Raw genomic sequence first — 27,792 nt, forward strand, 5'->3', positions numbered from 1 at the left:
GCCAGCCAGATGTTGGTGCTCACAAATCGGGGGAGACAATGGCCTTTACTGTTGCCATTTACAATGCCGGGCAGCTCATTAATCATCAGCTAAAATGATTTCACTTTCAGGGTCTAGGCAGGTCGGGGCTGGGGTTGGGGAGGGCTGTGGCAGGAGGCCTGGCTTCCAGGCCGGGAAAGTGTCCCAGAGACCCACTAGACGGGGCCCCTCCCCTCCGCTCCCTCAGGGCAAAGGGCACCAGGAGGCGGAGCGGGGGTCGAGGTGGGAGTGGGTGCGTCACCCTTGTTTTCCGGGCTGTGAGTCTCCCAGCGTCCCCAGCTTTCCAGGTAGGGACGCCCCCTCCCACGCAGCGCGGTTCCGGCGGGTGGAAAGGAGGGGCTGGGCTCCCAGCGCCCGCCCCTCTATCCATCACATGGCCGGAGAGTCACAAAAACAACAGCTTTGGCCAAGACCGTGACTTCAGGAAAGGGAAACCGGGGCTCTCGCAGCCAGCCCTCCTGCCCATGGAGGACAGTTTCCTTCAATCTTTTGGGAGGCTGAGCCTCCAGCAGCAGCAGCAGCAGCAGCGGCAGCGGCCGCCCCGGCCGCCCCCGCGGGGGACACCTCCGCGCCGCCACAGCTTTAGGAAACACCTCTACCTCCTGCGAGGCCTCCCGGGCTCCGGGAAAACTACACTGGCCAGGTAATGACAGCGGTCTGGGCGCCGGCGCGCGGGCCCCGGGGCCACCAAGCGCCCCGGCCGAGCGCGCCCCTGCCCCAAGCCGCTCCAGGGCGCCGCTTGCGCCCCCGCCGCGGGTGCCTGCCGCGGTCCCGGCCCCAGCCCAAGTCTGAGCCTGGCAGCGCGGGAAGCCCGAGCCGCCTCCCTCGACCCCTGAGGCCGCTGCCACCCCTGGCGCCTGGAGGCGCGGGCGCGGAGAGGAGGGCGCTTGTCCTGTTTCCCGTCGCGCTGTCCCGGGGGAGACAGATTCCCGTACTGCGCCTCGCGCAAGCCCCAGCAGCCCCGGCCCCTTCCCAGCCGCCGTGCCCCGCCGGGGGCCAGCCGGGCCGAAGCAGCCTTCGCCGCCCCCAGCCTCCCCAGCCCCAGGTCGGGAGGGACCCTTCTTCGGGAAAACCCGGTGGCGACTGCAGAGAAAACCGCCGGGCCCCGCTGGCGCGCAGGCGGCCGCCACAGTGCGTCAACAGGCGCTGTAACCCGAGCGGATAAACGAGGGGTCCGGGGGCGGGGGCCCGGGGCGGCCGTGGCCGTGGCAGTGGCCCGGGGCTAGCGGCCCGCTTTGAAAATCTGGGTTTGCTTTGGCAGCTGCGAAGGCGCACAGGTGCACGGGGGCGGGGGGCTGGCGGCGCCACCACCGACCGTCATTGACAGCCTCGCCATGGGCGCCCAGATTCGTTCACTTGCGAATTGCGTAAGCGGCCCTCCCTGTACCCAGCCGCTGGGAATTACGCGGGCTCGTGCCTGTGGCCACCTTGCTAGGCCCCACAGCTCCAGCCTGAACTCCCACCGCTCCCTGCCTTGCGCTTGATGTTCCAGCAACTTCGAACTGTTTTTATCTCCTGTAAACCAAGCCGCTTCTCTCCTTGACACTGGCCTTCCTGCCTGGCTTGCCCTCCCGCCTTCTTTTGCCGTTTAAGACCGAGCAGCTACCCGACCCCGCCAGTAGATGCCCCTCTTCTGGGCTCCTTGGCTTCCTGTTTACACCTACTTGACTGCGCTTACTTTTTTGCACATGATTTTGCTTATTCTTCTGTAAGTTTCTTGAAGGTAGGAGCCATGTCTTACCCTGACAAGCACATTGTCTGGCACGTAGTAGCTGTTCAATAGAGGAAGTGGTCCCTTTCCCTCAAAGGGCGTCCCGTCTCACTGGAGACATAAGGTTAGCCATGGGACCAAGGAACTGCCGAAGAATCAAGGTGATGGACAGTCACGTGCGGATTTCGATGGTGCCGAGATAGTGACCTTAGGAGGAGGGACAGCCTGGGGAGGTGCTCCTGGTTGACTTGCGGAGTAGAAGCTTTTGGCCAGAGTATTGCTACATTTTCACAAATTGTAGGGCCATGTGACTTCTGGAGGACCGTGGGCACCCTTTCCTAAACCAGGGACACATTTCAATAGACGCTCTCTGGCTCGCTGGGGAGGGGAGGTGGAGGACAGAGGCAGAGTCGGGGAGCCACCTTGGAACTCAGCAGAAGTTGGTTATTTTGTGATACAGTCATGGTGGGTAAATCTGTTACCAACCAAGTATCTTCTGAATGTCAAATCCTGTTTAATTTCACTTTCGCTTTGCTGATCTGTGGCCTGCCTCATACTGAGTGTCAAAGAGACACTGAGTGTCAAAGAAGGAAGTAAACGTCTTTGGCCAGATTTAATTTCTGACTCTGTTGGGAAGCGAAGTAACGTGATGGGTGCAAGATACACAGAATGGAACATCAGGGGCTTGGATTCACATTCCTCATCTGTGAAGCCAGGGCGTTGCCTGAGTGGTCCTTAGGGTCCTTTCTGGCTCTAACATTCTACGCTTTTAGGATTTTAATTCCTGATTGACATTTGGCTAAGCAGAAGACACCGGATGAGAGACCACCTATTACAGACCATCTCTCTCTCTCTAGGGACGACCGGAGTGAGCACTGGCCTGGGAGTCTGAAGATTGTGCCTTCAGACCTACTTCGTCACTCACTAGCTGGCGACTTTGGTCAGTCATCTAGGTTTTCTGGGCCTTATGTTCCTTACATGTGACTACTAAAAGGCTACTAGATTAGAGGATTTATTAAAGGTCCTTCTGACTCTTAATTTCCAGTGGTCAGATTAAAAATAGTTTGCTAATGCTATGTTAAAGAGCTCTGACCTTGGAGTCAATTTATGGCTCCACATCCAAGCTCTACCGTTCACTAGTTTTGCTTTTCACCCAACCCCTCTGTGCCTCGGTTTCCTTTTCTGTTAAATGGGGATATCTGTTCTGTTTGCCTCTGAGGGTTTTGTGAAGATTAAATGTGTGTGGGAGGACTTTTTAAACTTTAAAGTGCTATATACATTTTAAGAGGTATCAGTTACTGCTCCGTTGTTGGTCAGCTGAGATAAATCTTCAGTGTTCCCTGGAGCCTGGCTCTGGAGTGAAGAAGGTAGCTTGGTAGTTGACTTTGAGTCCTCCCATTTCGCTGGGCGTTGGCAGTTCTGGGAGCAGAGCAGCCTTGGCATGCCATGGGGTGGATTGCGTGTTTATAGAAAAGTCTGGGACGTAAGTGAGGAAACGGGCCACAGCTCAGCGGAAGGGAGGCTGGTGGTGAGGATGGAATGGTGGAGAGGCAGGCTCAGGTGTGGCCCACCAGGAGCTGCCTTCCCCACTTTTTTGGGAGGTAGGGTGGGGAAGAAGAAAAGAAGAGCAAATTGTTTAAAAATACACATGTATAGAAAATAGTAAAACTGTAAGGTTATCTGTGTATTGTTGGATTCTGGGAAATTCACATTTTCTCTATTCTCTGTATTTTCCAAATTTTCTATAATGAATATGTATTTCTTAGAATAAAATTTTTTTTCTTCAAAATTTGGAGGAAATCGCTTTTTATGAATGTGGGTTCATCTTTTTCTGCTTAACCTTTTTTCTCATTTGATTAAAGAACTAATAAAAATTTTTTTGAAATTAGGATATGTCTTGTCTCCCAAATCAATGTTAGATTTCTGTGCTTTTTACATGTTTTCATAGTTTGAAGTGGATGGAATGTGGAAAAGCATCTATTTAAATTCTTTGAATTTATTTTTAAAAAGTTGGAGTTTTAACTGGTTAAAATTTTTTTGAGCACATCGAAGTACTGAAAAATTAGCATGTACCCTAAATCTGTTTTATCACCCGTATTTCATTTAAAAAGCATATTACAAATAGGTTTTTACCATTGACCTATAAGCTCTATTTCCTGGAATTCATCCTAAGAAATAATTGGAGGGTGGAGCGGTGGCTCATGCCTGTAATCCCAGCACTTTGGGAGGCTGAGGTGGGTGTCCACTAAGTACTTATAAGACCTTTAGCACTTGTTTAGGGAAGCATATGCCAAATAAGCTTATGAGAAGGCGCCTGCCTGGGATTAACCAATGGAAAGCCGTAATCGGCCCACTGCTGTGGGTAAGGGCCAGTGGGGAGTGGCATCTCAAATGCCGTTGGTGGTGAAGGCTGGGGAGGCAGTGAGGAGGATGAAGGCTAATTAGGGAGAAAGGATCTTCTCCACATGGAGACGGTTCTTGAGCTGGCCTTGGAGATGGGAAGGAGGTGGCTGAACCAAGGAAAAGGAACAACAGCCCAACTAAGGAGACGGAGGTGGCAGAGAGCTGGGTGTGCTCCCAGGCTTGATTGAAGTGAAGGCTTCATTGTAGTGCGTGTATTGGTGAAGTAAGCCCAGGACCAGATCATGGAGAACATTAAAGGCTGAACAAAGGAGTAGAGAGCTGTTGTCAGAAGAAATAAGACTCTAATGCCAAGACCCTTTCATTCTCAGCAGATGAGCCAGAACTCTCTCTTTCACAGCTCAGCTGACAAACTCACCTGGAACTGCACCTGTCCTTTCCGCTACCTCAGTGAAAGCATCCATGGGTGAACCTCTGTGCTTTCCACTGTGTGTGTTAAAATGCCTTCCGGTTTTGACCATTTAAACTATTTTTAGTATACAATCCACTGGCATTGTATTATGTGGAACTACACTCACAATGTTGTACAACCATTACCACTATCTATTTCAAAAATTTCTTATCACTCCAAACACACTCTGTACCCATTAAGCAATAACTCCCCATTCCCTACTCCCCCGACCCTGGGTAACCTCTCAGCTACTTCCTGTCTCTATGCATTTGCCTCCTTTACCTGCTTCATGTAAGTGGATCATATGGTATTTGTCCTTTTGTGTCTGGCTAAAATTTCATGTAGTTTAATGTTTTCAAGGTTCATCCATGTTGTAGCATGTGTCAGAAGTTTACTATTTTTATATCTCAATAAAATATTACCTTGTATGGGCATACCACTAAAACATCCTTTTTAAATGAAATTGCCATAATAGAGGGTAGCCTTTCTTTGTTTTTTAATGGTCTTATTTGAAAAATTAAAAGTTGTCAATCTTATTTCAGTTCCCCAGAATTTTTTTGAATCTTTACATTTCAATCAAAGCAAAGTCGGGGGAACCACACTGTGGTACATGTTGCATCCTTTGCAATGTTCTGGTTCCTTTTGGCACCATCACAAATGGTTTGTAACATGGATTCAGTTAGGCTCAAAGGATGCTCACTGACAGCTGTCTTTTCTCCTTATTCATATCTCTGGATAACATGGAATTTTCCATCATGAGAAGTACCTTTTCATTATTTCTTTTCATTATACAGCCTTGCACAGAAGTGAAAGGATGCTTTTCTAATGTGATGCAGTGGTAAGGCGGAGATGGGGAGAAAAGTATACAACCAGATAAGCAGTGGAATGTGAGTAACAGTGAGAACAGGGGGCCAGTTAGGTTGGCTAAGTAGTGAGTAGTTGGACCCCAAAGAATTCTCTGCTCCACAGTGCTCCTAGCCAGCAGGCCTGGACTGTGGTGTGTTTCTTTATGAGGCCAGGGCCCTCATTAATAAAAGCAAGATCAAAATAGAAAGTTTGCAGCATTCCAACTCTGTGAATATAAAAATGGAGGGTCAGACAGGTGATATATCAAATCTTCAGTCATCTAGGTCTACTTGGAAAATGACTACTAGCTTTTTGTATTTTTCAGAATTTTCCTAAGGTGGGTCCTAAATCTCCTCTCCTCACTATCGAGAGTCCTTGTCCTTACCCTCTCTCTGGAGGCTGGGATGAATGAGGACTTAAAAGCTGTATCTATTTAACAAACAGTGCAAATATACACTGTGGTATGTGCTTGTCCTTGCTCATTGGAGAGGCTGTATGAGGAAAGATTGCCCAGCTATACAGGAGATTCACCACAAACACACTCCTAGAGCTGTTGGAACAATGGAAGAAGACCCTGCTGAACTGGGGCAATCTGATATTGCAGGTGTGGATTATGACCCAAGAGGAAGTAAAAATGGATGAAGGAAGGAAGAATAGGGGAAGAATACTTTCATAGGAAAAGTTCAGGAGATGTATAGGAACTCTCTTGGAGTTCATCTGGTCTGAGCCCAAGACACTGAGAAGCTAAACATCTTGATCAGGATCAAAGGGATGTGTCTCCTATTTCTAACAGAGAGCTTTTTTTGTGTACACCAAAAGAAGAGGCCAGAAGGGGGGGTGATCTGGTGAAAGGGTAATGAGTTTGGTTTTGATCTGTTGTATACTGAAAAAACAAGAGCCTTATAAGGGGGCTAAGTTAACCTGGATTTCAACTGTCAGGGTAAGGAAGCTACATTTTTTTGTTGTCAATATTAATGTTTCTCATAATATAAAAATATAACTCACCAGGGAATTTATTTTATTAATATGGTACCATTGAGGGCAATGGGAGGAAATGAGATTTAGATTTTTAAATAAGTTTCCGTATTTATCCTGGTTATGATGTGTTGGAGAGAGATGTGGTAGTCAATTTCCAACTCCTAAGCAGGTCTAAAGTCTTTTTCTCATCTGCTCACATGTTAGGATATCTATAAGTCAATGCCTTAGTTCCTTCCTGGCAGTTTCCTGAACCTTCCTCTACATAATAGCACCTGCCTAAGGCCACTCAGACTCTAGATGAACCCAATAAGAAATTTTTTTTAGTCATGCCAAGTTATCTGACGATACTGAGGCTTTCTGGGATTAAGGAAATTTTATAATAAAGAAAAGTTAGTCTGCCTTCTAGCTGTTCCTTCATAAGGCTGTCTGTCAGATCATGTGTATGGCTTGGGGAGAAGGCTGTTTTTATCAAGGTAAGAGTCCGGGAAAGGGGAAGGGAGAAATGGGGAAAGAAAAGCCAGCACATGGTTACTGCTGACTGTCTGCCTGGCCCTTTTTAGACACTGGCTTATTGAATCTTCACAATAACCCTGGGATGTAGTCATTTTTATTTTATAGATGGGGATTTTAGGATCAGAGAGTCACACATTTGAGAGACTCAGGGGATTTCATAACACACCGAGTGGTCTTATATTACTAGGGAAGTTCATGGACAAACATGAACTTTCACAATTATTGGGGAGTCCTGCTGAAGTATGATTGTATAGCCAGGATTGTCCAGCACTCTTTCCCCACAGGTTTTAAGGATATGCTGAAGAAGATGGCCTGAAAGGGACTTTCGTGCTACCATTTGTTGCCCTGTACCTTGGCTTTCTTTTCTTTTTGGCATTGGTGTCACCTGACATTTATTTATTTATTATCTATTTCTTTTACTAGAATGTAAGCTTCATGAGATATGATGTAAATTCCATGAGATCAGGAACTTTATTCTGCCCAGCTCCTAAAAGAATCCATTTGATGAATGGATTAGTTCATGAAACGCAATGTGAGATGCCTCCTAAGATGTGGAAGCTTGGATGTCAGCATGGCTCTTGAGTAAAGAACGAAACCAAAGAGCAGATTATTCACATAAAGAGAAATGTAAAAGAATGAGGTCGGGCGCGGTGGCTCATGCCTGTAATCCTAGCACTTTGGGAGGCTGAGGCAGGTGGAATCACCTGAGGTCAGGAGTTCAAGGCCAGCATGGCCAACATGGTGAAACCCCATCTTTACTAAAAATACAAAAAATTAGCTGGGCGTGGTGGCAGGTGCCTGTAATCCCAGCTACTTGGGAGGCTGAGGCAGGAGAATCACTTGAACCTGGGAGGTGGAAGTTGCAGTGAGCCGAGATCACACCACTGCACTCCAGCCTGGGCAACAAGAGCGAAACTCAGTCTCAAAAAAATAAAATAAATAAAAAAGAATGAATGGGATATGGAGTACAGACAAGGGGGAAAAAAAAAGAAAGAATAGAGCCACTCATTCCAAAGTTCTCAATTCGGTGCATAAGAAAACGATTCCTATTTGTTGCAGGTGAAAATGTTTGATGTGCCGGCTCCTTTACCTCATAGTTACAGTAAGAAGAAATTTAAAAATTGGGATCAAAGATGCAGCTGCCTTCCCATTTAAGCAGCACAGACAGCCCAAAGTGACAGTTTTCCTGTACAGTTACTCTTCTGTTACCTATAACTGATCTATGACATTTTGGGAAAAGACAGCAAAAAAAAATTAGTACTGAGGTAGGTGTGCCTGATTCCTTCCCCAATTCTGCTCATGACTGAACCAATAGAACACAAACAGGTGAAACCTGCACAGCTGTGAGAGTCTACAAAAGGGGGCTGTTCACATGCAAGATACTGAAAGGAATTTCTGCTCAATAGAGTTTGTGGGACCACACTGACAAACAAGAATGAGGGCTCTCTGGGAGTCTGGCTTTGGATCTCATGAACATGGTCTACTTTGGAGGTATGAGGGGTAAAGGTAAGAGAAGTAGAGCAGACTGGGAACTGTTCCCTGAGTCCCCCTAGCCACTGTGGCTTGGGGACACCTGAGGCTAGCAGTGATTGAGGCTTGACTCTCCAAGGACAGGACTTGGCCCTGGTGGGGTGGGTGGCAGCACTGCCCAGGTTTGGCCACACCTGGCCTCAGGGGAGACTGCCTATGTCATCTATAACTTGGCTCCCTCCCTGCTCTCAGGCTGCTGAGCCATGGAATCTGTTTTCTATCTCGCAGTTTAAAGTCCTCAAGGAGAATGTCAGTAGCATTCAGAGGAAGTGCTGGGATCCAAGAAGAATCCTCTCCGTCAGTCTCCTTTAAGGGGTGTATTAGTCTGTTCTCATTCTACTAATAAAGACATATCCAAAACTGGATAATTTATAAAGGAAAGAGGTTTAATTGACTCACAGTTCAGCATGGCCGGGAAGGCCTCAGGAAATTTACAATCACGGTGGAAGGGGAAGCAAACATGTCCTTCTTCGCATGGCGGCAGGAAGGAGAAGTGCTGAGCAAAAGGGGGAAAAGCCTTATGAAACCATCAGATCAGCCAGGCGCAGTGGCTCATGCCTATAATCCCAGCACTTTGGGAGGCCACGGCAGGCAGATCACCTGAGGTCAGGAGTTCAAGACCAGCCTAGCCAACATGGTGAAACCCCATCTGTAAAATACAAAAAAAAAAAAAAAAATTAGCCAAGCATGGTGGTGAGTACCTGTAATCCCGACTACTCAAGGGGCTGAGGCAGGAGAACTCAAGAGATGGAGGTTGCAGTGAGCTTAGATCGCGCCACTGCATTCCAGCCTGGGTGACCAAGCAAGACTCCATCTCAAAAAAAAAATCAGATCTTGTGAGAACTCACTATCATGAGAACAGCATGAGGGTAACTGCTCCCATGATTCAATTACCTCCCATCAGAGGTAATTCCCATGACATGTGGGGATTATGGGAACCATAATTCAAGATGAGATTTGGGTGGGCACTGCCCCTGGCTCCTCCAAAATCTCATGTCCTCACATTTCAAAACACAATCATGTCTTTCTAACAGTCACCCAAAGTCTTAACTCATTCCAGCATTAACTCAAATGTCCAAGTCCAAAGTCTCATCTGAGACAAGGCAAGTCCCTTCTGCTTATGAATCCGTAAAATCAAAAGTAAGTTGGTTACTTCCTAGATACAATGGGGGTACAGGCATTGGGTAAATACACCTATTACAAATGGAAGAGATTGGCCAAAACAAAGAGGCTATAGGCCCCATGCAAGCCCAGAATCCAGCAGGGTAGCCAAATCTTAAAGCTCCAAAATGATATCCTTTGACTCCGTGTCTCATATCCAGGTCATGCTGATGCAAGAGGTAGGCTCCCACGGCCTTGGGCAGCTCCACCCCTGTGGCTTTGCAAGGTACAGCTCCACTCCTGGCTGCTTTCACAAGCTGGCATTGAGTGTCTGCGGCTTTTCCAGGCACAAGGTGCAAGCTGTCGGTGGATCTACCATTCTGGGGTCTGGTGGGCAGTGGCCCTCTTCTCACAGCTCCACTAGGCAGTGCCCCAGTGGGGACTCTGTGTGGGGGCTTTGACCCCACATTTCCCATCTGCACTGCACTAGCAGAGATTCTCCATGAGGGCTTCACCCCTGCAGCACACCTCTGCCTGGAAATCCAGGCATTTCCATTCATCTTCTGAAATCTAGGTGAAGGTTCCCAAACCTCAGTTATTGACTTCTGTGTACCCGCAGGCCCAACACCATGTGGCAGCTGCCAAGGCTTGGGGCTTGTACCCCCTGAAGCAACAGTCTGAGCTGTACATTGACCCCTTTTAGCCATGGCCAGCCGGAGCTGCTGGGAAGCAGGGCACGAAGTTTCAAGGCTGCACGCAGCAGGGGGGCCCAGGACCCATCTCATGAAACCATTTTTGCCTCCTAGGTCTCCAGGCCTGTGATGGGAGAGGCTGCCATGAAGTTCTCTGCCATGCCCTGGAGACATTTTCCCCATTGTCTTGGTGATTAACATTTGGCTCCTCGTTACTTATGCAAATTTCTGCAGCTGGCTTGAATTTCTCACCTGAAAATGGGGCTTTCTTTTCTATCACATCATCAGGCTGCAAATTTTCCAAACTTTTGTGCTCTGCTTCCTCTTGAATGCTTTGCTGCTTAGAAATTTCTTCAACCAGATACGCTAAATTGTTTCTTTCAAGTTCAAAGTTCCACAGATCTCTAGGGCGGGGGCAAAATGCCACCAGTCTCTTTGCATAGCAAGAGTGACCTTTACTGCAGTTCCCAATAAGTTCCTCATCTCCAAGACCCCTGCAGCCTGGACTTCATTGTCCATAGCACTATCAGCATTTTGGTCAAAGCCATTCAACAAGTCTCTAGGAAGTTCCAAACTTTCCCACATTTTCCTGTCTTCTGAGCCCTTCCATTAGTTCCAGTCTCTGCCTGTTACCCAGTTCCAAAGTTGCTTTCACATTTTCGGGTATCTTTACCTCAGCGCCCCACTCTCTGTGGTACCGATTTGCCGTTCTCACACTGCTAATAAAGACATACCTGAAACTGGGTAATTTATAAAGGAAAGAGGTTTAATTGACTCACAGTTCAGCATGGCTGGGGAAGCCTCAGGAAACTTATAATCATGGTGGAAGGGGAAGCAAATGCATCCTCACATGGTGACAGCAAGGAGAAGTGCTGAACAAAAGGGGAAAAAGCCCCTTATAAAACCATCAGATCTTGTGAGAACCCACTATCACGAGAACAGCATGAGGGTAACCATTGCCATGATTCAATTACCTCCCACCGGGTCCCTCCCATGACACATGGGGATTATGGGAACTACAATTAAAGATGAGATTTGAGTGGGAACACAGCCAAACCATATCGGGGATGAACTGCATCTAAGGTTTGGGTAAAATTCTCATTGTACAAAAATGAGTAAATAGAAATTCTCACACAGCTTGGGGCTCTATAAAAAAGTTTGCCAGCTGGGCATGGTGGCTCAAGCCTGTAATCCCAGTACTTTGGGAGGCCGAGGCGGGCAGATCACAAGGTCAGGAGTTCAAGACCAGCCTGGCCAAGATGGTGAAACCTCGTCTCTACTAAAAATACAAAAATTAGCTGGGCATGGTGGCACGTGCCTGTAATCCCAGCTACTTGGGAGGCTGAGGCAGGAGAATTGCTTGAACCCAGGAGACAGAGATTGCAGTGAGCCGAGATCACGCCATTGCACTTCAACTCTGGGTGACAGAGCAAGACTCTGTCTGGAGGGGGCGTGGGGTGGGAACAGAAAAAAAAGAGTTTACATAATTAGGCCGAAAGGGCATTGTATTCAAGAGCCATTAATACATTCACAGATATTTACTGAGCATCTCCCATGTGCCTGGCATTCTTCTAGATGCTCAGAATGGAGCAGTGGACAAAGGAGACAAAAATCCCTGCCTTCATGGAACATGTATTCTCTCAGAGAAAAAAAAATTCTCGAGGAAAAAAGGCAATTTTAGCATCTGCTCTGCTCTGTTCTCTCAAAAAATAAGCAAAGGATTTCACAGGTATGCCACTGGAGGTATATATCCCCAGGAAATGTCCACATACGCACAAGAGGTAGGCATAAGGAAGTTCACTGAAATTTGTTCATGATATGGAAAATTGCAAACAAGTTTCACTAGAGAAAATACATAAATAAATGTGGTTATTTTATAGCACTCAAGCACAGCGGTTTAGTGTGCGGCCCTGGGGCCAGAAGCCTAGGTTTTAATCCAGCTGTACCACTCATTGGCCCTAATTTCTTTGTCTGTAACATGGGGATTGGGGATTCATAGCAGTGCTTATATCTCCCAGGTCTATTTGAGCATTACGTAAAAAATGTAAAGCCTCTAGAATAGTGGTTAGCACACAATAAGCACTTAATAAACCTTGGCTATATTTATTATTTTGCTGATAATGGAGTACTATGTAGCAGTTAAAGAAAATGGACTCAGTCTATATATCAACATGAATAGATCTAAAAAATGTAATGCTCCTTCATTTTTTAATTCAACAAATATTTATTGAGTGTTTATATGTTCCACACAGTCTTCTAGGTACTTGGGAATCATCAGTGAACAAAACAAAGATCCTGCCCTTGTGGACCTTATGTGCCAGAGGTAGGGAAATGGATGTAACCGCTAAGGAAACCGTATGTTAATTTAGGCGGCGATAAGTGCTGTTGGAAAGGGGAGAGAGAAGCACGGTAAAGGTTTCTGGGAGTGCCAGAGTTAAGGTGGGGGTTGGTTGAATTTTAAGCCAACAAAACAAGTATGAGAAAATGTTCATGATTATGACCTCTAGGTGGTGTGTATGCAGGTGTTTTATTATTTCTTTTGTCTTTCTCTATATTTATATTTTTTCTAAAAAATTCCTCTCTATGATATAAAAGATTAAAGAAAAACTCCTGATTAGGAGTCTGAAATACGAAGGAAGTTGGTTAAGAAGCAGAAAATTAAAAAGGAGTTAAATGATATATAAAAGAATCTAAAGTAAGTGTTAGAATTTTAAAGTATATTAGAGATAAGCAGAGTCACAATGCAGAAAATCAAACAATAATGTAGAAGCCAAATGTGAAAATATAGCCAAAAATAACCAGAGTAAATACAACCAAAGCAACAAACAAAGATATCGTAGAACATATTTGACTTGAAGACTCAGAAGTGATAAAAAAATAAATTCAACATCTAGATATATCCTGGAAAGACTGTTGCAAAAGCTGTTAGTTAACTACCCTTTCTTCTTTAGCAAGCACACTTTGTTGGGTGTGGCAGTGTGCCCACCTATAAAACTAGTTTTCAAGGCCCTCTTGCCTCTTTGGCTGTGAGGAACATGGAGGTGCAGCCTGGCCCTGCAGTGGCCACTAGGAGGCCTTCTGAAGAATGGAAGCCTCTTGCTAAAAAAGATGCTAGACTCCTGGGTCCATGTTGATCATGGAGTTGTGACACCAGCTGTGGATTCCACCTCTGGCTTTTTACACACAAGATATAGACATTTTAATTTTATTGAAGCCACCACTGTTAGAAATCCACTAACTGGGGTTTCTGTTCAATGCATGTGAAGCCACTCTGAACTGAAACCTAAATTTAAAATATTAATGCCTGTGGGGAAAAGATTGTAGTTCAGTAATTCTCATCTAGCCTGTTGTCTTTCATACGAAGACAACAGAAAGGCTTCTCAGATCCACAAGAGCTCACAATGTCTGTAACACCCATGTGCCCTGACTGAATAGACCTGAGGTAAGGTTCTGGCAGCCCCACATGCAAACGGTAGAAACCCAAGCCAGTTTTTAAGCTCTTGAAGCCCTAGTTTCTTTATTTGTAAACCAAGTAGAAGTAAATGATTTACTTCATAAAATTGTTATAAAGGTTAAAGAGACAGAATATGCCAAGCTCTTTGTTCACTGCTTAGTATTCTTTTAAAAAAATAATAGAATTTATTGGAACAACCAATCTTAGCCAACCATGAGAGGAATCACAGACAAGAAGAAAAGAAAAGAAAGCCACTGCACCCAGCTAAAATTTAGACTTTTAGAGATTATTACAAACAAAATTAACAAAAAGCAGTTGCTGTACATAATAAAAAACTGACATTCAATAAGAAAGATAAACCTCCTAATAAGGAGGCTTTATTCACCAAAGGACGTGAAAGTGCAGTTCACAAAAGAATATCTCTAAATGATCAACACACACACACAAACTAATCTTGCTGATAATTAAAGAAGTAGGGACAAACTAAATGCCTAACCATAGACCATTGGTTAAGCATTAAATTATTGGTTAAGCATTACATTATGGCACATCCGTAGAATAAGTATTCCATATTATTAAAAATCATGTCATAGAAGAATATTTTATAAGGTGGGAAATAATTTGCTATGAAAAAAATCTTGGTTAGGCCAGGCACAGTGTCTCACGCCTGTAATCCCAGCACTTTGGGAGGCCTAGGTGGGTGGATCACCCGAGGTCAGGAGTTTGAGACTAGCATGGCCAACATGGTGAAACCTCATTGCTACTAAAAATACAAAAATTAGCTGGGCATGGTGGCACATGCCTGTTATCCCAACTACTCAGGAGACTGAAGCAGGAGAATCACTTGAACCTGAGAGGTGGAGGATGCAGTGAGCTGAGATCATGCCACTGCACTCCAGCCTGGGTGACAGAGTGAGACTCTGTCTCAAAAAAAAAAAAAAAAAAAAAAAAAAAAAAAAAGCTTGGTGCAAACTTGGTCTACTCTACATGATGTTCCTCTTCATGTAACAAGAGGTAAAATGAAAAGAAATTATATATATATATATATATTTCCAGTCCTGGAAAGAAGACCAAATTGTTAATAATTATCTGTAGATGGGGGAATATAGGAACCTCCCTCCTTTTTTGCACTTTTTTTGTTTTGTGATCAGAGAAATAGATGTAAAGACTGCTGAGGGAAATGTTGGAGAATTGGATCAGTACATGGGCTCACAGTTTTGTCCCACGTATTAGTTAATATTACAAAGGAAGCAAGGTACCTTTCCAGTGGAGAGGTCTGGCTAACACCACCCTTTAGCCAAGTGATCGAACTTAGCATTGAACTTAGCATGGTGGGACAGACTGTCATTATGTGCAATCAGAAGTACACAAACATCACCTCTGCCCTTTGCTTTTAAAAAACATTTAATCTGGGTTTAATCACTAGGAAACAACCACACAAACCCAGAATGCAGAACATTCTCATACCAACTAGAGAAACCGAAAGCATGAGCACAGTTCTAGATTCAAAGACATTAACCGGACCAAGTGCAGTACTTGAAGCTTATGAAAAATATTCTTGAGACCATTGGGGAAATTTTAAAAATTTAAATTTAAAAACCTAACAGGCCAGGAGCGGTGGCTCACGCCTGTAATCCCAGCACTTTGGGAGGCCGAGGCAGGTGGATCACCTGAAGTCAGGAGTTGGAGACCAGCCTGACCAACATGGCAAAACCCCGTCTCTACTAAAAATACAAAAAAATTAGCTGGGCATGGTGGTGGGCGCCTATAATCCCAGCTTCTCGGGAGGCTGAGGCAAGAGAATTGCTTGAACCCGGGAGGTGGAGGTTGCAGTGAGCCGAGATCGTGCCACTGCACTCCAGCCTGGGCGACAGAATGGGACTCCATCTCTATATAAACACATAAGTACATAAATGCATAAAAATAAAATAAAAACATAACATTAGCTCTTATGAATTAATCACTCTTTCAGGCTCTTTCAGGATGACAGGCCCTGCGGAGTGAGAGCCAGCCCCACCAGACGTGTGAAGGACTTTGCTTAGGGCACTTTGCCTTAATTTTTTTGATGTAATAATGGTATTGCGGTTATGCAGGGAATTGTTCTTATTCTTAAGAGATACTTGACAAAGAATTTAGGAATAAAGTATCACGGTGTATGGAGTTTATCTTTTTTTTTTTTTTTTGAGACAGTTGAGACAGAGTTTCGCTCTGTCACCCAGGCTGGAGCTGGAGTGTAGTGGCACGGTCTTGGCTCACTGCAATTTCTGCCTCCTGGGTTCAAGTGATTCTCATGCCTCAGCCTCCCGTGTAGCTGGGATTAAAGGTGTGTGCCACCAGTCTGGCTAATGTTTGTATTTTTAGTAGAGACGGGATTTTGCCATGTTGGCCAGGCTGGTCTCAAACTCCTGACCTCAAGTGATCCGCCCGTCTTGGCCTCCCAAAGTGCTGGGATTAGAAGCATGAGCCACTGCGCCCGGCCTGCAATTTGCTTTCATGTTGTTCTCCAAAAATATATATAGGAGAGACTTAAACTAAGGCAAAATGCGAACATCTGGTGACCATAGATGAAGGGTAAGCAGTGTTCAATATACTGTTTTTCAACTCATTTCCATAGGTTTGTATATTTTCTAATTAAAAGGTTGTGGCGGGAGAAGTTCAGGTGGAAATGAAAAGGAGATGGCAAACTATAGGATAAATGAGACTTAAGGGACATGGCAACCAAACACAATGTGGGGATCTTGTTTGGTCCCTGATGCACACACACCAAGTGGAGGCGAACACTGATGAGACAAGCAGGGAGACTAAACACTGATGGAGTGACTGATGCAATGAAATAGGAAGGACATGAGAGAAGACTGGCCATATGTTGATAACTGGTCATGTGTATATGAGGATTGAGTATATTATTCCATCTACTTTTGCATGCTTGAAAATTTCCCTAGTAAAAAGCTGGGCGTCAAGTTAAAATTACATGCAAGGTCTGACTTTCTCAGTGAGTGACTGACTGGCTGAAGAGATATCTAAATCTACCTCTATGGTTCTCTATTATTAAATAAAGAATTACACAAAAGAATAAGTCCTGAAATCAAGATTAGCCCTTGAGTTTCTCTTATAATAGTGATTTTAAATGAATTTGAGGGGGGTTTGTGGGAGGTGAAGGTTATATGGAATTAATTGTCTTTCTATTTTTTCCCTTTTATTTTCATTCTCTCAATTTCCCTAATGCATGAGGCTCCTGACCACCATAAAGATAGAACTGGGGCTTAACCCTCATCACTTCTGAAGCTGATGGAATGGTATTTATTGCTTCCACTTAAGTTTGCGAATCTCAAGATTGTCTATTTAATCAGTTCTTTATTTAGCTAATAGAGTTTTCATTGTCCTGCCTATTCAACATGCTACTATGGCTGCTAGTGCTAATTTAACATTTAGGTGAAGATAAAACGAGTTTTAAAGTCATTCAGGAAGATCGTACAGGCCAAAAAAAAAAAAAAATTCCATGAGAGCCTTAAAGGTGAAAAACATCCTTAGTTTTGTCTGCCTGTTTGTTAGGAAGAGTATGGAGGCCACAGTCAGATGTGTCTCAGGAAATGATGGGTGGTGTTCTTGCCCCACAGTGATCCTGAACCATTTAGCTTTTACTCTAAGGTAAAATTTTGTGATTAAAAGGGCAGTAGTGTTATGTGCTGTTTTTGTTTTCTAGAAGGAAATAGGATTCAAATAAAACAAATAGTGAATTGGATACTCATGCCTTAAAGTCTTTTTAAGGGAAATATTATAAAGTATTAACTTCCAATCAATAATATAAACCACAAAGAGGAAAACAAGAGCAGATAAGGGTATGTATATGAAAAGAAAAATTCAAGTCTGAAAATGTTCAAAAAACAAAACAAAACTTATAAGTAGCAGATTTAATAGAAGAACGAACGAAACCAGATTTAGAAGGTATATCAAATCTGGGACCACAAAGAAAAAAAATCTTGGATTCAGTTACCATGGTTGCTTAACTTAGTGTACAGAGGATAAGGGAAATACATTATACACTATTATTTAATCTCTGAACACAACTTTCATTTTTTAAATAATATTGATGAAAATAACTTTAAAACTGTACAGTGTTCACAAATATAAAATATACATACCTGAAAATACATCAGTGCTACCCTTAGATTTTTTTCCTGTCTGTATAATTGTTTGCATCGGAGGTTAAGGTTTGGACTTTTCGATGTGCATATCTTTAAAGTCGAATAACAGACATTCATACGGAAACCATGAGCATTGGTTCATCAAGTCTTCTTTATACTTATCCCTTCCTTCGTGTCACTGGCTTTATCTGTACTAGATTTAAAGTTGCCACATTTTCTTTGCTCTTCCTTCCATCAAGAAGTCTACTTTCCTCGTCCTTCAATGTGGGCCAGCAAAGTGACTCGCTTTGACCAAAAGAATGTGCTGGAGCGCTGGCGTGCAGCTTCTTGTCTTGCCCTCTTGAAATACCGCGGTCTGTGTAGAGACCTGGGTGAGGCTCTTTCAGAAGGATGACAGGCCCTGCAGAGTGAGAGCCAGCACCATCAGACGTGTGAAGGACCCTGCTTAGGGCACTCTGCCCAGCCCCACGTTGTCAGGTGACGCAGCTGCCGCAGGGACCCCGGGCAAGGCCTGCAGATCGGCCCACCTGAGCCCAGCCCAAATTGCCAACACAAAAGAAGTTCATTCCCGCGCCCACACAATAGACTTCCCAGCGTCTGAGAACTATCACCTTATCCCTTTTATTATCTGTTCTGCCTGAAACACTCCGCATGTCTCCGATGATCTTTGCTCCTCTGACATGGTGTCTGGACCTTGTATTTACTTGATCACTCTTCTCTGGACACGTTCAAGCTTGCCGAATTTCTCTTTACGTTGTGTGGCAGTCAGAATTGAAAACGGTGTTTCAAAGATGATTTGCCTCTTTCAACCCTTAGAGTCTTTCTGCTTTTCCCTACAGCCCCTTCTCCCCTAACAAGCCCTACAGCACTCGCTTCCTCCTCTCTTTCCTGCCCCTCCCCCAAGAGGCAACAGTTTTCTCATCCCTCAGGGACCAAGTCAAACTTGCATCACTCCGTTGCATCACTTTCCCCGGCTCCTGACTCTTTCTCTCAGCGCTTTGCTGGGCCAGCTTTTTCCTCTGTGCGCTGGGCGGGCTGTGCCAGGTCTGACTCCTTTGGCTGGGCCATGAATTCCTTGAAAGCAGCTACTTTCTTTCTGTACCTTAACGCTTCACCTGGCATTTGGCACATGTTAAGTGCTCAATAAATGTTTACTGGGTTGGATAATTAACTAATATTCTTTCGGTATTAAAGTGTATTATCTACTGGCCCACATTTCCCTGCAAGGCTATCAAGGGAGACTGTCAGATTCCTGTTTAAACAAAGGTAGTATGTCCACTGAATTTCCTTGTTTGCCACTGTTTATTTAGTTCATTAAAAAAGAAAATGCATTTGGTTTGGAATTACTTTTTCAGTGATCTATGCTGCCTTCTTTTTAAAGGCTATCAAGCTTCTGAAGAATTTTGACAGATATTTAGTTACCATTTCTGGAATGTATATTCACTCATTTTTGAAAAGGGAAGCATTTTACTTTAGTTTTGTCTTTCATCTCCCTCTTAATTCACCGCAGTACCTCAAGGACTACTTGACATGCGCGCTCCGATGTGTTTATTACTGTGGCATAGAAACAGTCTGGGTTGGTCAATTTGGCCTCATTGTTATTATAACACCACTTTACTTTTGTAAAGTGCCTTACTGGGTACAAAATGTTTTCTCATACTGGCCTCATTTCAGTCTGATTAGAAGCTCTGTTTAGTAGGTAGGGATAATTATCTGTGTTCTACAATTGAGAAAACAAAAGCTCCCAAGCTGTCGGGGCACCCGAAGTGCTTACTCATCTGTGGCCCCAAGGCCTCATGTTTGTTCTGTTCTTCCTGGATTAAAGATCATTCTGCTCCATGGAGAAGACCAACAACAAAAAAGACATTGAATAGCTTTGCTGTCTCTTTGCATTTCCTGCCCTTGTCATTCTCCAACCTTTTTTCCTCCGATTTTTAAGTATCTTCTTATTCTGAGCATGGTCACATGACCATATTTTCTGTTTGTTGGCTGGGTTTGTTTGTCCTCAGTTTTTACGGATGAGGAGAGGAAGCTCAGAGACGTCTCCAGTTCTTCCGGAGCATGACATCCACCTTCTGCCAAAAGATAGTATGAACAAGGATTTCAAGTGGAAACATCTTCTCTTTGAAGTTCTTGTGTGCAGAACTGAATAAGCATATTCATTTTGGTTTGGTTTTGCTTTAAAGGGGAGCTCCACGGTGGTGTTTCTTTTTGCTGTGATATTTCCTACTTAGACTCAGAGGGGTGGAGGGTAGGAAGATAGGAGACAGTGGCTCTGTCACTTTCCTTCTCCTGTTGTGCTTTTCTGCCATTTGGCTCGGATCATCATTAAAACATAAATGTTACCTGATAAAGTAACATATTTATCACTTACCCACATTTCTCACTAGAACTAGTTTCTCAGATGGGTCCTTACAGAGAACAGAGCTCCAAGGAAATGGGCCAGCTCAGAGTTTAGGGGGCCGAGGGAAGGGCTGCAGCGTGGGGGTCTGGCACCCATGGGCAGGTCTTGGGCAGGGGCACTGGTGCCTCGGAGAGGAATGGGCACCGGGATTGGTGCCCAGGAGGAAAGACAGTCACCGGGCCTGCAACTTAGCTTCAGTTTCTTCTTGAGTCAGTTCTTGCCGCTGCAGAAGGCAGCCGCAGTGACTGTGCCTCTTACTTTCAAGGACTGGCAACACACACTGCCGCCTCTCAGCCCTCTCCCATCTCCTGCTAAGGAGTGATGCCTTCTAGACATGATAAACATCTCTCTTTTGAAACTGCATTTTAACAACTCCAAACCTGGTGGTCTCAGAATTATAAACTGCTATATGTTAGAGATGGAAGGAAATTATTTCTACTGAGACTATACATGTATTTAAAACATCTCTCTCTCTCATTTCTCCACTTTCCAGACAATTGCAGCATGACTTTCCCAGGGCCCTGATTTTCAGCACGGATGATTTTTTCTTCAGGGAAGATGGTGCCTATGAGTTCAATCCTGACTTCCTGGAGGAAGCTCATGAATGGAACCAAAAAAGAGGTGACAAATTCCTTTCCAAACTCCTGGGAAACCCTGATGTGCACATAGATTGTAGCTGCTGCAGACTGAATAAATTTTATGGAAGGAGTTTAACCGAAAGTTCTGCCAATTTTTCCCCCAAAACAGAACACCAGAGCATAACCTCCTTAGATTCCAGAGAAAGAAAATTACTGATAGGGCTCTGAAATAGGTGGCACTGAAATTGTGTGATGAGGAGATGAGGGCATCCTGTAATAAAAATGACAAATAGAGATTACGCTCACCCTTCCCTCTGATTGTTGCATGTTGTTCACTGTTATGTAACATTGTGTTGCAGCAAGAAAAGCAATGAGGAATGGCATATCCCCCATTATTATTGATAATACCAACCTCCACGCCTGGGAAATGAAGCCCTATGCAGTCATGGTAGGAAGAAGTATCATTCTGAATTTTCAGTTATGGACATTTTGTGAGAAAGTTGAAGCATCTGTTCTTTCCTCTTTTTCTGATGTTCCATGATTTCATATTTGCTAACAGTAGTTCTCCCAGGGAGAAGGTAACGAGGTTTTATTTTAGTGTTTCTCTGCTGTTCAATGGCTGAAGTTTGCTGAGATGCTAATCTCACTTGAGGATACAATTTAAAAATAGTCCTTGGCAAATGGTCCTTGGTGTGAATTCTTGATAACTTTTCTGTCTTAATTACTTTCCTAAGGCAAGGCATACAGAGGAGCACCCACTGAAACGTTCAGATCAATACTAATACTGAACTAGATGGCGCTCCTAGTGGAGCTACAGGTCACAACAGGATGGTTCTGCCTCTGGTGAGCCGGGGATTTCCACACTGTGTACTGTTGCTGCCTGGGAGTTCCAAGGCAACAGAATATTTAAGTCTAAAAACAGATTTAGGGCCAGGCGTGGTGGCTCACGCCTGTAATCCCAGCACTTTGAGGGGCCGAGGCAGGCAGATCACTTGAGTCCAGGAGTTCGAGACCAGCCTGGCCAACATGATGAAACCCCATCTCTACTAAAAATACAAAAATAGCCGGGTGTGGTGGCAGGCACCTGTAATCCCAGCTACTTGGGAGGCTGAGGCAGGAGAATCGCTTGAACCTGGGAGGTGGAGGTTGCAGTGACCTGAGATCGCGCCACTGCACTCCAGCCTGGGTGACAAGAGTGAAACTCCATCTCAAAAAACAAAAAAATTAAATTAAAAAATAACAGATTTAGGATTAACACTGTAACCTTATTGAGATGGTAGAATGCAAATATAAATAAAAACAACTCAGCTCTCCATTGTCAGAATAGCAAAGAACAGTATGATGCCTGTAACAGTGTGCACATTATCCTTTAATTGTGAAGTCTATTTGGTCTTTTTTCATACATATTCCATCTCTTGTGATAATGTTTTCATGCCCTATTGGGTCTAGAAAGGAGGAAGGATCCAGAACCATAAAAATGGGGCAGGAAGGCCAGGCGCAGTGTCTCACGCCTGTAATCCCAGCACTTTGGGAGGCCAAGGCGGGTGGATCATGAGGTCAGGAGATCGAGACCATCCTGACTAACACGGTGAAACCCCATCTCTACTAAAAAAAAAAAAAAAAATACAAAAATTAGCCAGGAGTGGTGGCAGGCGCCTGTAGTCCCAACTATTCGGGAGGCTGAGGCAGGAGAATAGCATGAACCTGGGAGGCAGAGCTTGCAGTGAGCTGAGATCACACCACTGCACTCCAGCCTGGGCGAAAGAGTGAGACTCTGTCTCAAAAAAAAAAAAGAAAAAATGGGGCAGGAAGCAGACAGTGGAGTATCCTCCTTGCATCATGCAGAATCCCTACCTGGTTAGTTGTGAAGTGAATAGGTCCAGACTGGGCTCACGATTTTAGGCTTCTTTTTACATCTGGGGCTAACTGGCATACTCACAGGTGTGCTTTTCTCTAATGATGATCATCAGTTCCACTTTTGCCCAGATTGTGGGGCTTTGGTGAATGTAAGGAAGAATAAGCCCCAAACTTGTGGTTACTTCAGTTCATGTCTAGTCTACTTGGGCGAGAAATGAACAGACACATGAAGAGTCAATTGAATGAAGGCCATCACTTAAAACCAAGACTTAAGGACTAACTGACAAGTAGCCTAAGGGAAGTCATTTTACTTTTGTTTTTGTTTTGTTTTGAGACAGAGTCTCGCTCTGTCTCCCAGGCCGGAGTGCAGTGGCACGATCTCAGCTCACTGCAGCCTCTGCCTCCCAGATTCAAGCAATTCTCATGTGTCAGCCACCCCAGCAGCTGGGATTACAGGCACATGCCACCACGCCCGGATAGTATTTGTATTTTTAGTAGAGACGGGGATTTGCCATGGTGGCCAGGCTGGTCTTGAACTCCTGAGCTCAAGTGATTCACCCGCCTTGGCCTCCCAAAGTGCTGGGATTACACGTGTGAGCCACTGCACCCGGCCTCATTTTACTTTTTATCTTCTGGATATGTATAATCTTTTTCAGCCATCCTCAGCTATTAATTCGACTTAGAAATGAGAGGTTTCCGGTTGTGTTTTTTAAATCCTTCCCAACTGAGAAGTGCCTATCTAAAGAATGAAAAGGAAACCTTTTTGCTTAGCTCTTTCCACTCTATGTTTTATAAACACAATAAATTATAGTGTAATAGAAAATTCAGTTTGAGATAAGGTAGTAGTCAATTTATGAATGCAAAGAATATTTGAATGTTTATAAGGAAATTACAATAGTTTTCTAAACTCAAGGAAATGGGGCCCAGAGCATTGATCCAAATTGTATTGCATAATGGGGAGAGCTACTTTTGGAAGGAAGATGATGTAAAGTATGTGACTATCACTTTTATTTCACCAGTTATGTTCCTATGGTACTCCCACTTTCTAAAGGAAGGCATGAGGAATAGGACAAGGCATCTGACAAGTAAATCTACAAAAATCTCGTAAGTGACTTTGAGAAGTCACTGAGTTCATTGCTCATACCAGCCTTCAGGACGTTTTAAACTAGCTCAGTCATCTATTTTTAAAGATGTCCAAAACAAAGAACCTTTACAAATTTCCTACATACTAGATAAAATTGAGCAAAATTTATCATGGAGAATTATGAGAGTGGCTAAGTATGGGAATGAAACAACTGCATTTATTGTGATAAATTAAGGCATTGGATGGATTACTGGTAAAACAAAAGGAATTCTAGAAAAGATTTGTAGTAAATGTTAAATGGCAGCATAAACATTCCCAAACATACATCCTATGTCTTCAATGTTTTATGTACTTTTGAAAAATCAGGCACTTGAAAATAACTATGAAGTTATATTCCGAGAACCTGACACTCGCTGGAAATTCAACGTTCAAGAGTTAGCAAGGTACTTCTTTGTTTTTCTAGTTCCTCATTATGTATCCTGCTATTTTCAGGTATTTCAGACTGAACAAAAGAACCTTTTCAGGCTGGAAATGGACATGGTAGTTTTCAGGCCAGAAATGGTAATTCTTGGAAATTGATAACTTTGGAATTATTAATGTGAAGACTTTAGTTTTGGGTCAGTTTTCTAATATAATGCTAAATGCTAAATCTTGGCTTGGACTTGGTCCTTTAAAAGGATGCATTTAACATTCTGCTAAAACGCTTCTTCATCAAGGAACATTTAAAAGCACTTTATCTGCATGGGACTGCACATGTCAATGGTGTTTTTGCATTTAGGCTAAATAAAGATCTTTAGATGTTGAGCAGTCTGCGATTCATTTATGATCTAGATGCTGCTTCTAATTTATAAAGCAATAAATGTTCAAATAATACTAACTTGTTGAATGCATGGGTTTGGATATTCTCTATCTGTATTATTTGATAATGTCATTGACTTAAAATAGCCAGTGAGATAAGAATTTACTTCTTAGGAGTAAGGCTGGTTCCTCTTATGGTAATAGGCAGATAGTGTCTTCAAAGTGGATCTGTGGACTTCTCCATCAGAATTGCCTCAGGTGGCTATTAAAATCCGAGTTCATGGACCCCATTCAGTAGTTGGAATCTCTGGTAATTATATTTCTAACTATATCCCCAGTTGATTCTTCTGCCCACTAGAATTTAAGATTGTTTTAATAAGCATCTCCTAGAAATATATATCAGGGACTGATTAACATAAATAGATAGATATATGCATGACATTAACAGGCAAATGTATGATTTTTTAAAAATCTCACGGTGTTCTTTTATGTCTTGAAGCACATAATTGAGAGGACCAGAAACAAAGCATTTCTGAAGTTTTAGCTCCTTGCTAGCCTCAGGGTGGTTTGGGGGTGTGCAGGGCAGCATGAAAAACATGAGTGGAGGCTGAAAGAGAACTGCTGAACAAGATGTTATGCTTTGGCCAGCGCTAAGAAGTCCTGAGAACAGGGACTGCAATATCTGCAATACTAGAGGACTTGTAAAATATAAGTAAGTAACTCATTGCGGTATCCTGCCTTAACTAAATGCATTTTTTATCCATGTAGAAGAAACATTCATGGTGTCTCAAGAGAAAAAATCCACCGAATGAAAGAACGGTATGAACATGATGTTACTTTTCACAGTGTGCTTCATGCAGAAAAACCAAGCAGAATGAACAGAAACCAGGACAGGAATAATGCATTGCCTTCCAACAATGCCAGATACTGGAATTCCTACACAGAATTTCCAAACCGGAGGGCCCACGGCGGATTTACAAATGAGAGCTCCTATCACAGAAGGGGCGGTTGTCACCATGGATATTAGAGGCCTATCTTACAGCCATGCAGAATTTTCCTAAGTCAGTTTCTACTTCAATTTCTGTTATTCTTTGTTGCATTTTGGTCAGAGCTCCAATTCCAGTGTAAATAGCTGAACTCAAAAGTTTCTGAGCAAAGTCATTATATTCATTATCTTCACCAAAATTTGTTAAAGTGCTTCTGTATGCATGGTCTGATGCTGGGAATTCTGCAGATTTGAGTAAACAATCTCTTTCTCTAGGGTAAGAATTTGAAACCAAAACTTGAGAACACACCCAAGAATATATTTACATAGGTTCATAGATGAAATAAAGTGTTTATATTATATATAAGCTTCAGTACCATTTTCTCTGAAGTGATCTATTTATTTTTTCAGGAAATTCATCTCCATCAGGAAAGTTGGGAAGGTGGAGAGAAGTGGTGGGGGCAGGAAAAGTTTTAGTGCCATTGCTATTTTGATAATCTATGTATCTAAAAATGTGAGATGTGCGATTCTATGATACTGATTTTCCTTTAATATGCCAGAAAGTATTACATCTAAGGGAACATTGTCCTTCAAAGTAGACACTTTGGGAAGTTATTCCTTTATTTTAATGATGTATCATTGTTAAAAATACTGTCAAATCCTTAATGGCTATAGGAGCTACTGAGGGAAATCAGTGTCATTATTTAAAGTCACACCTTGTGTTTTTACTACTTTATTCAGCAGGATTAAACCTGAATAACTTTTGGCTGTTGTGCTAATAGTGTAAATCAAGTAAGCCTGCCTTCATAAAACACTGACTTTTAAAAGGAATAAACAACTTCTAAAATTATGCCTATTAATGTGTAATTAGTTGGCAGCTCAAATGTTTGGGAGTGCAAGAAGTTAGGCACCCCAGGATATAGGTCATACAGGGATATATAAAAGCCATGCTCATTACAAAATGAGCAGTTGATGTTTTATGTGGCATTAAGACAATCAAGTCCTCACAACTCTGGAATGTCTTCTTATACTGATGCTGAATTTATGAATCCAAATTAATTTGACAGGTTGGAATCAGATTTAGTGTGACATCATGATAGACAAGACCACAGAGGACGTATGCTCTATTTCTTGTTGGCCAACAGCTTCTTTCTAATGTTCTGTGAAAAATTATTTTAAGTGTCTTATATAATGGTGCTTTTATGGTTATTAAAAATTGTAAATGGTATCACATTTATATGGATTTGTCACTGGATCTTTTTTTGTTCAACAATAAAAAAATTTAACTACCTAAATGCCAAGAAACTCAACAATATACCAGTTTTTCTGTATCACAGGCTTATTTACCAGTCTTTTTTTAATAATTAGGAATCGTAAAGGTAATGACAAAAGCAACCTTCTCATTTAGTTGCTTATATATTTGATCTGTGTACATGAGACTGTTTTAACATTGTCTGACACTACTGAAACCTGCTCAACATCTCCACGACTACCAACACCACAGGTGTCATGTTTTCTTCAGTAACATTTTAAAAACTGGTATCTCCTTTGAGTAAGTTTGGCTGACAATAGTAAATCCCAATGAATCTAAGGTTTTATCAGTTTTGCTGAATTCTGCATCTCCAAGCACAACGTATAATAATCTCCTAATGATCCACTTCTTAATAATGCTCCGATTTTCCAGGCCCAGGTAGTCCTGGGTATCTTGGTTGATAGGGTGGTGGCATAACCCACTCAATATGGATGGCTTGACTCATCTGGGCTGGTAGAGGGGAGAAATGTCAGAGAGGCCAAAGTGGAAATTACCCTCCTTTGATTTCACAGGAGCGGTTCAAAGGACCAGATTCAAGCCCTCCTGACTTGGCTGGCTCCCTGCTTTAGGGTTTTTGGCTCACCTGGGTTAAGTGAATGACCACTGTGGAGAAGTGGCTCTGGGTTATATAACTTTTGTAGAGCGCCAAAGAATAGTTTCCTGGCCTATTTAATGTCTCTTCTGTCCCTAGCTGACCCCTGAAATATTTGGTTTGTAAACCATAAAAATTGATTAAATGCCATCAACTTTATCCCCTATAGAAGTGATCTGTTTTTCCTTTCAACTCCCATGGCTTCTGATTTGTATAACTCTTTGAACACCCAATATTGACTTGTATTGTGTTCACTGCATCATTCATAGAACTGGCAAATGCTCTTTATGTGCAATAGGGTCTCATTAAATGACTGCTGAATAAATAACACAAATTTTTACCATTATCCCTTATGATGCAG

General features: G+C 43.2%; 1 protein-coding gene and 1 non-coding gene across 2 annotated transcripts; both read left to right on the forward strand.

The window, feature by feature from the left end:
• The first annotated feature begins 342 nt into the window (after nt 1-342).
• N4BP2L1 (NEDD4 binding protein 2 like 1) lies at nt 343-27,777 on the forward strand. Its single transcript, XM_030818553.1, is given in 8 exon segments — nt 343-682; nt 11,798-11,870; nt 11,872-12,003; nt 12,475-12,545; nt 20,719-20,846; nt 21,163-21,251; nt 24,111-24,187; nt 25,311-27,777. Coding segments are annotated over 8 exon segments (1,008 nt in total). The 5' UTR covers nt 343-503; the 3' UTR covers nt 25,570-27,777.
• On the forward strand, nt 8,019-8,145 carry LOC115836814. The gene has a single exon (XR_004031823.1). It is a non-coding gene; the product is annotated as a small nucleolar RNA SNORA16B/SNORA16A family (small nucleolar RNA).
• Nucleotides 27,778-27,792: the final 15 nt, after the last annotated feature.

This window comes from Nomascus leucogenys, chromosome 9 (assembly GCF_006542625.1).
Source record: "Nomascus leucogenys isolate Asia chromosome 9, Asia_NLE_v1, whole genome shotgun sequence".
Lineage (NCBI taxonomy): Eukaryota > Metazoa > Chordata > Mammalia > Primates > Hylobatidae > Nomascus > Nomascus leucogenys.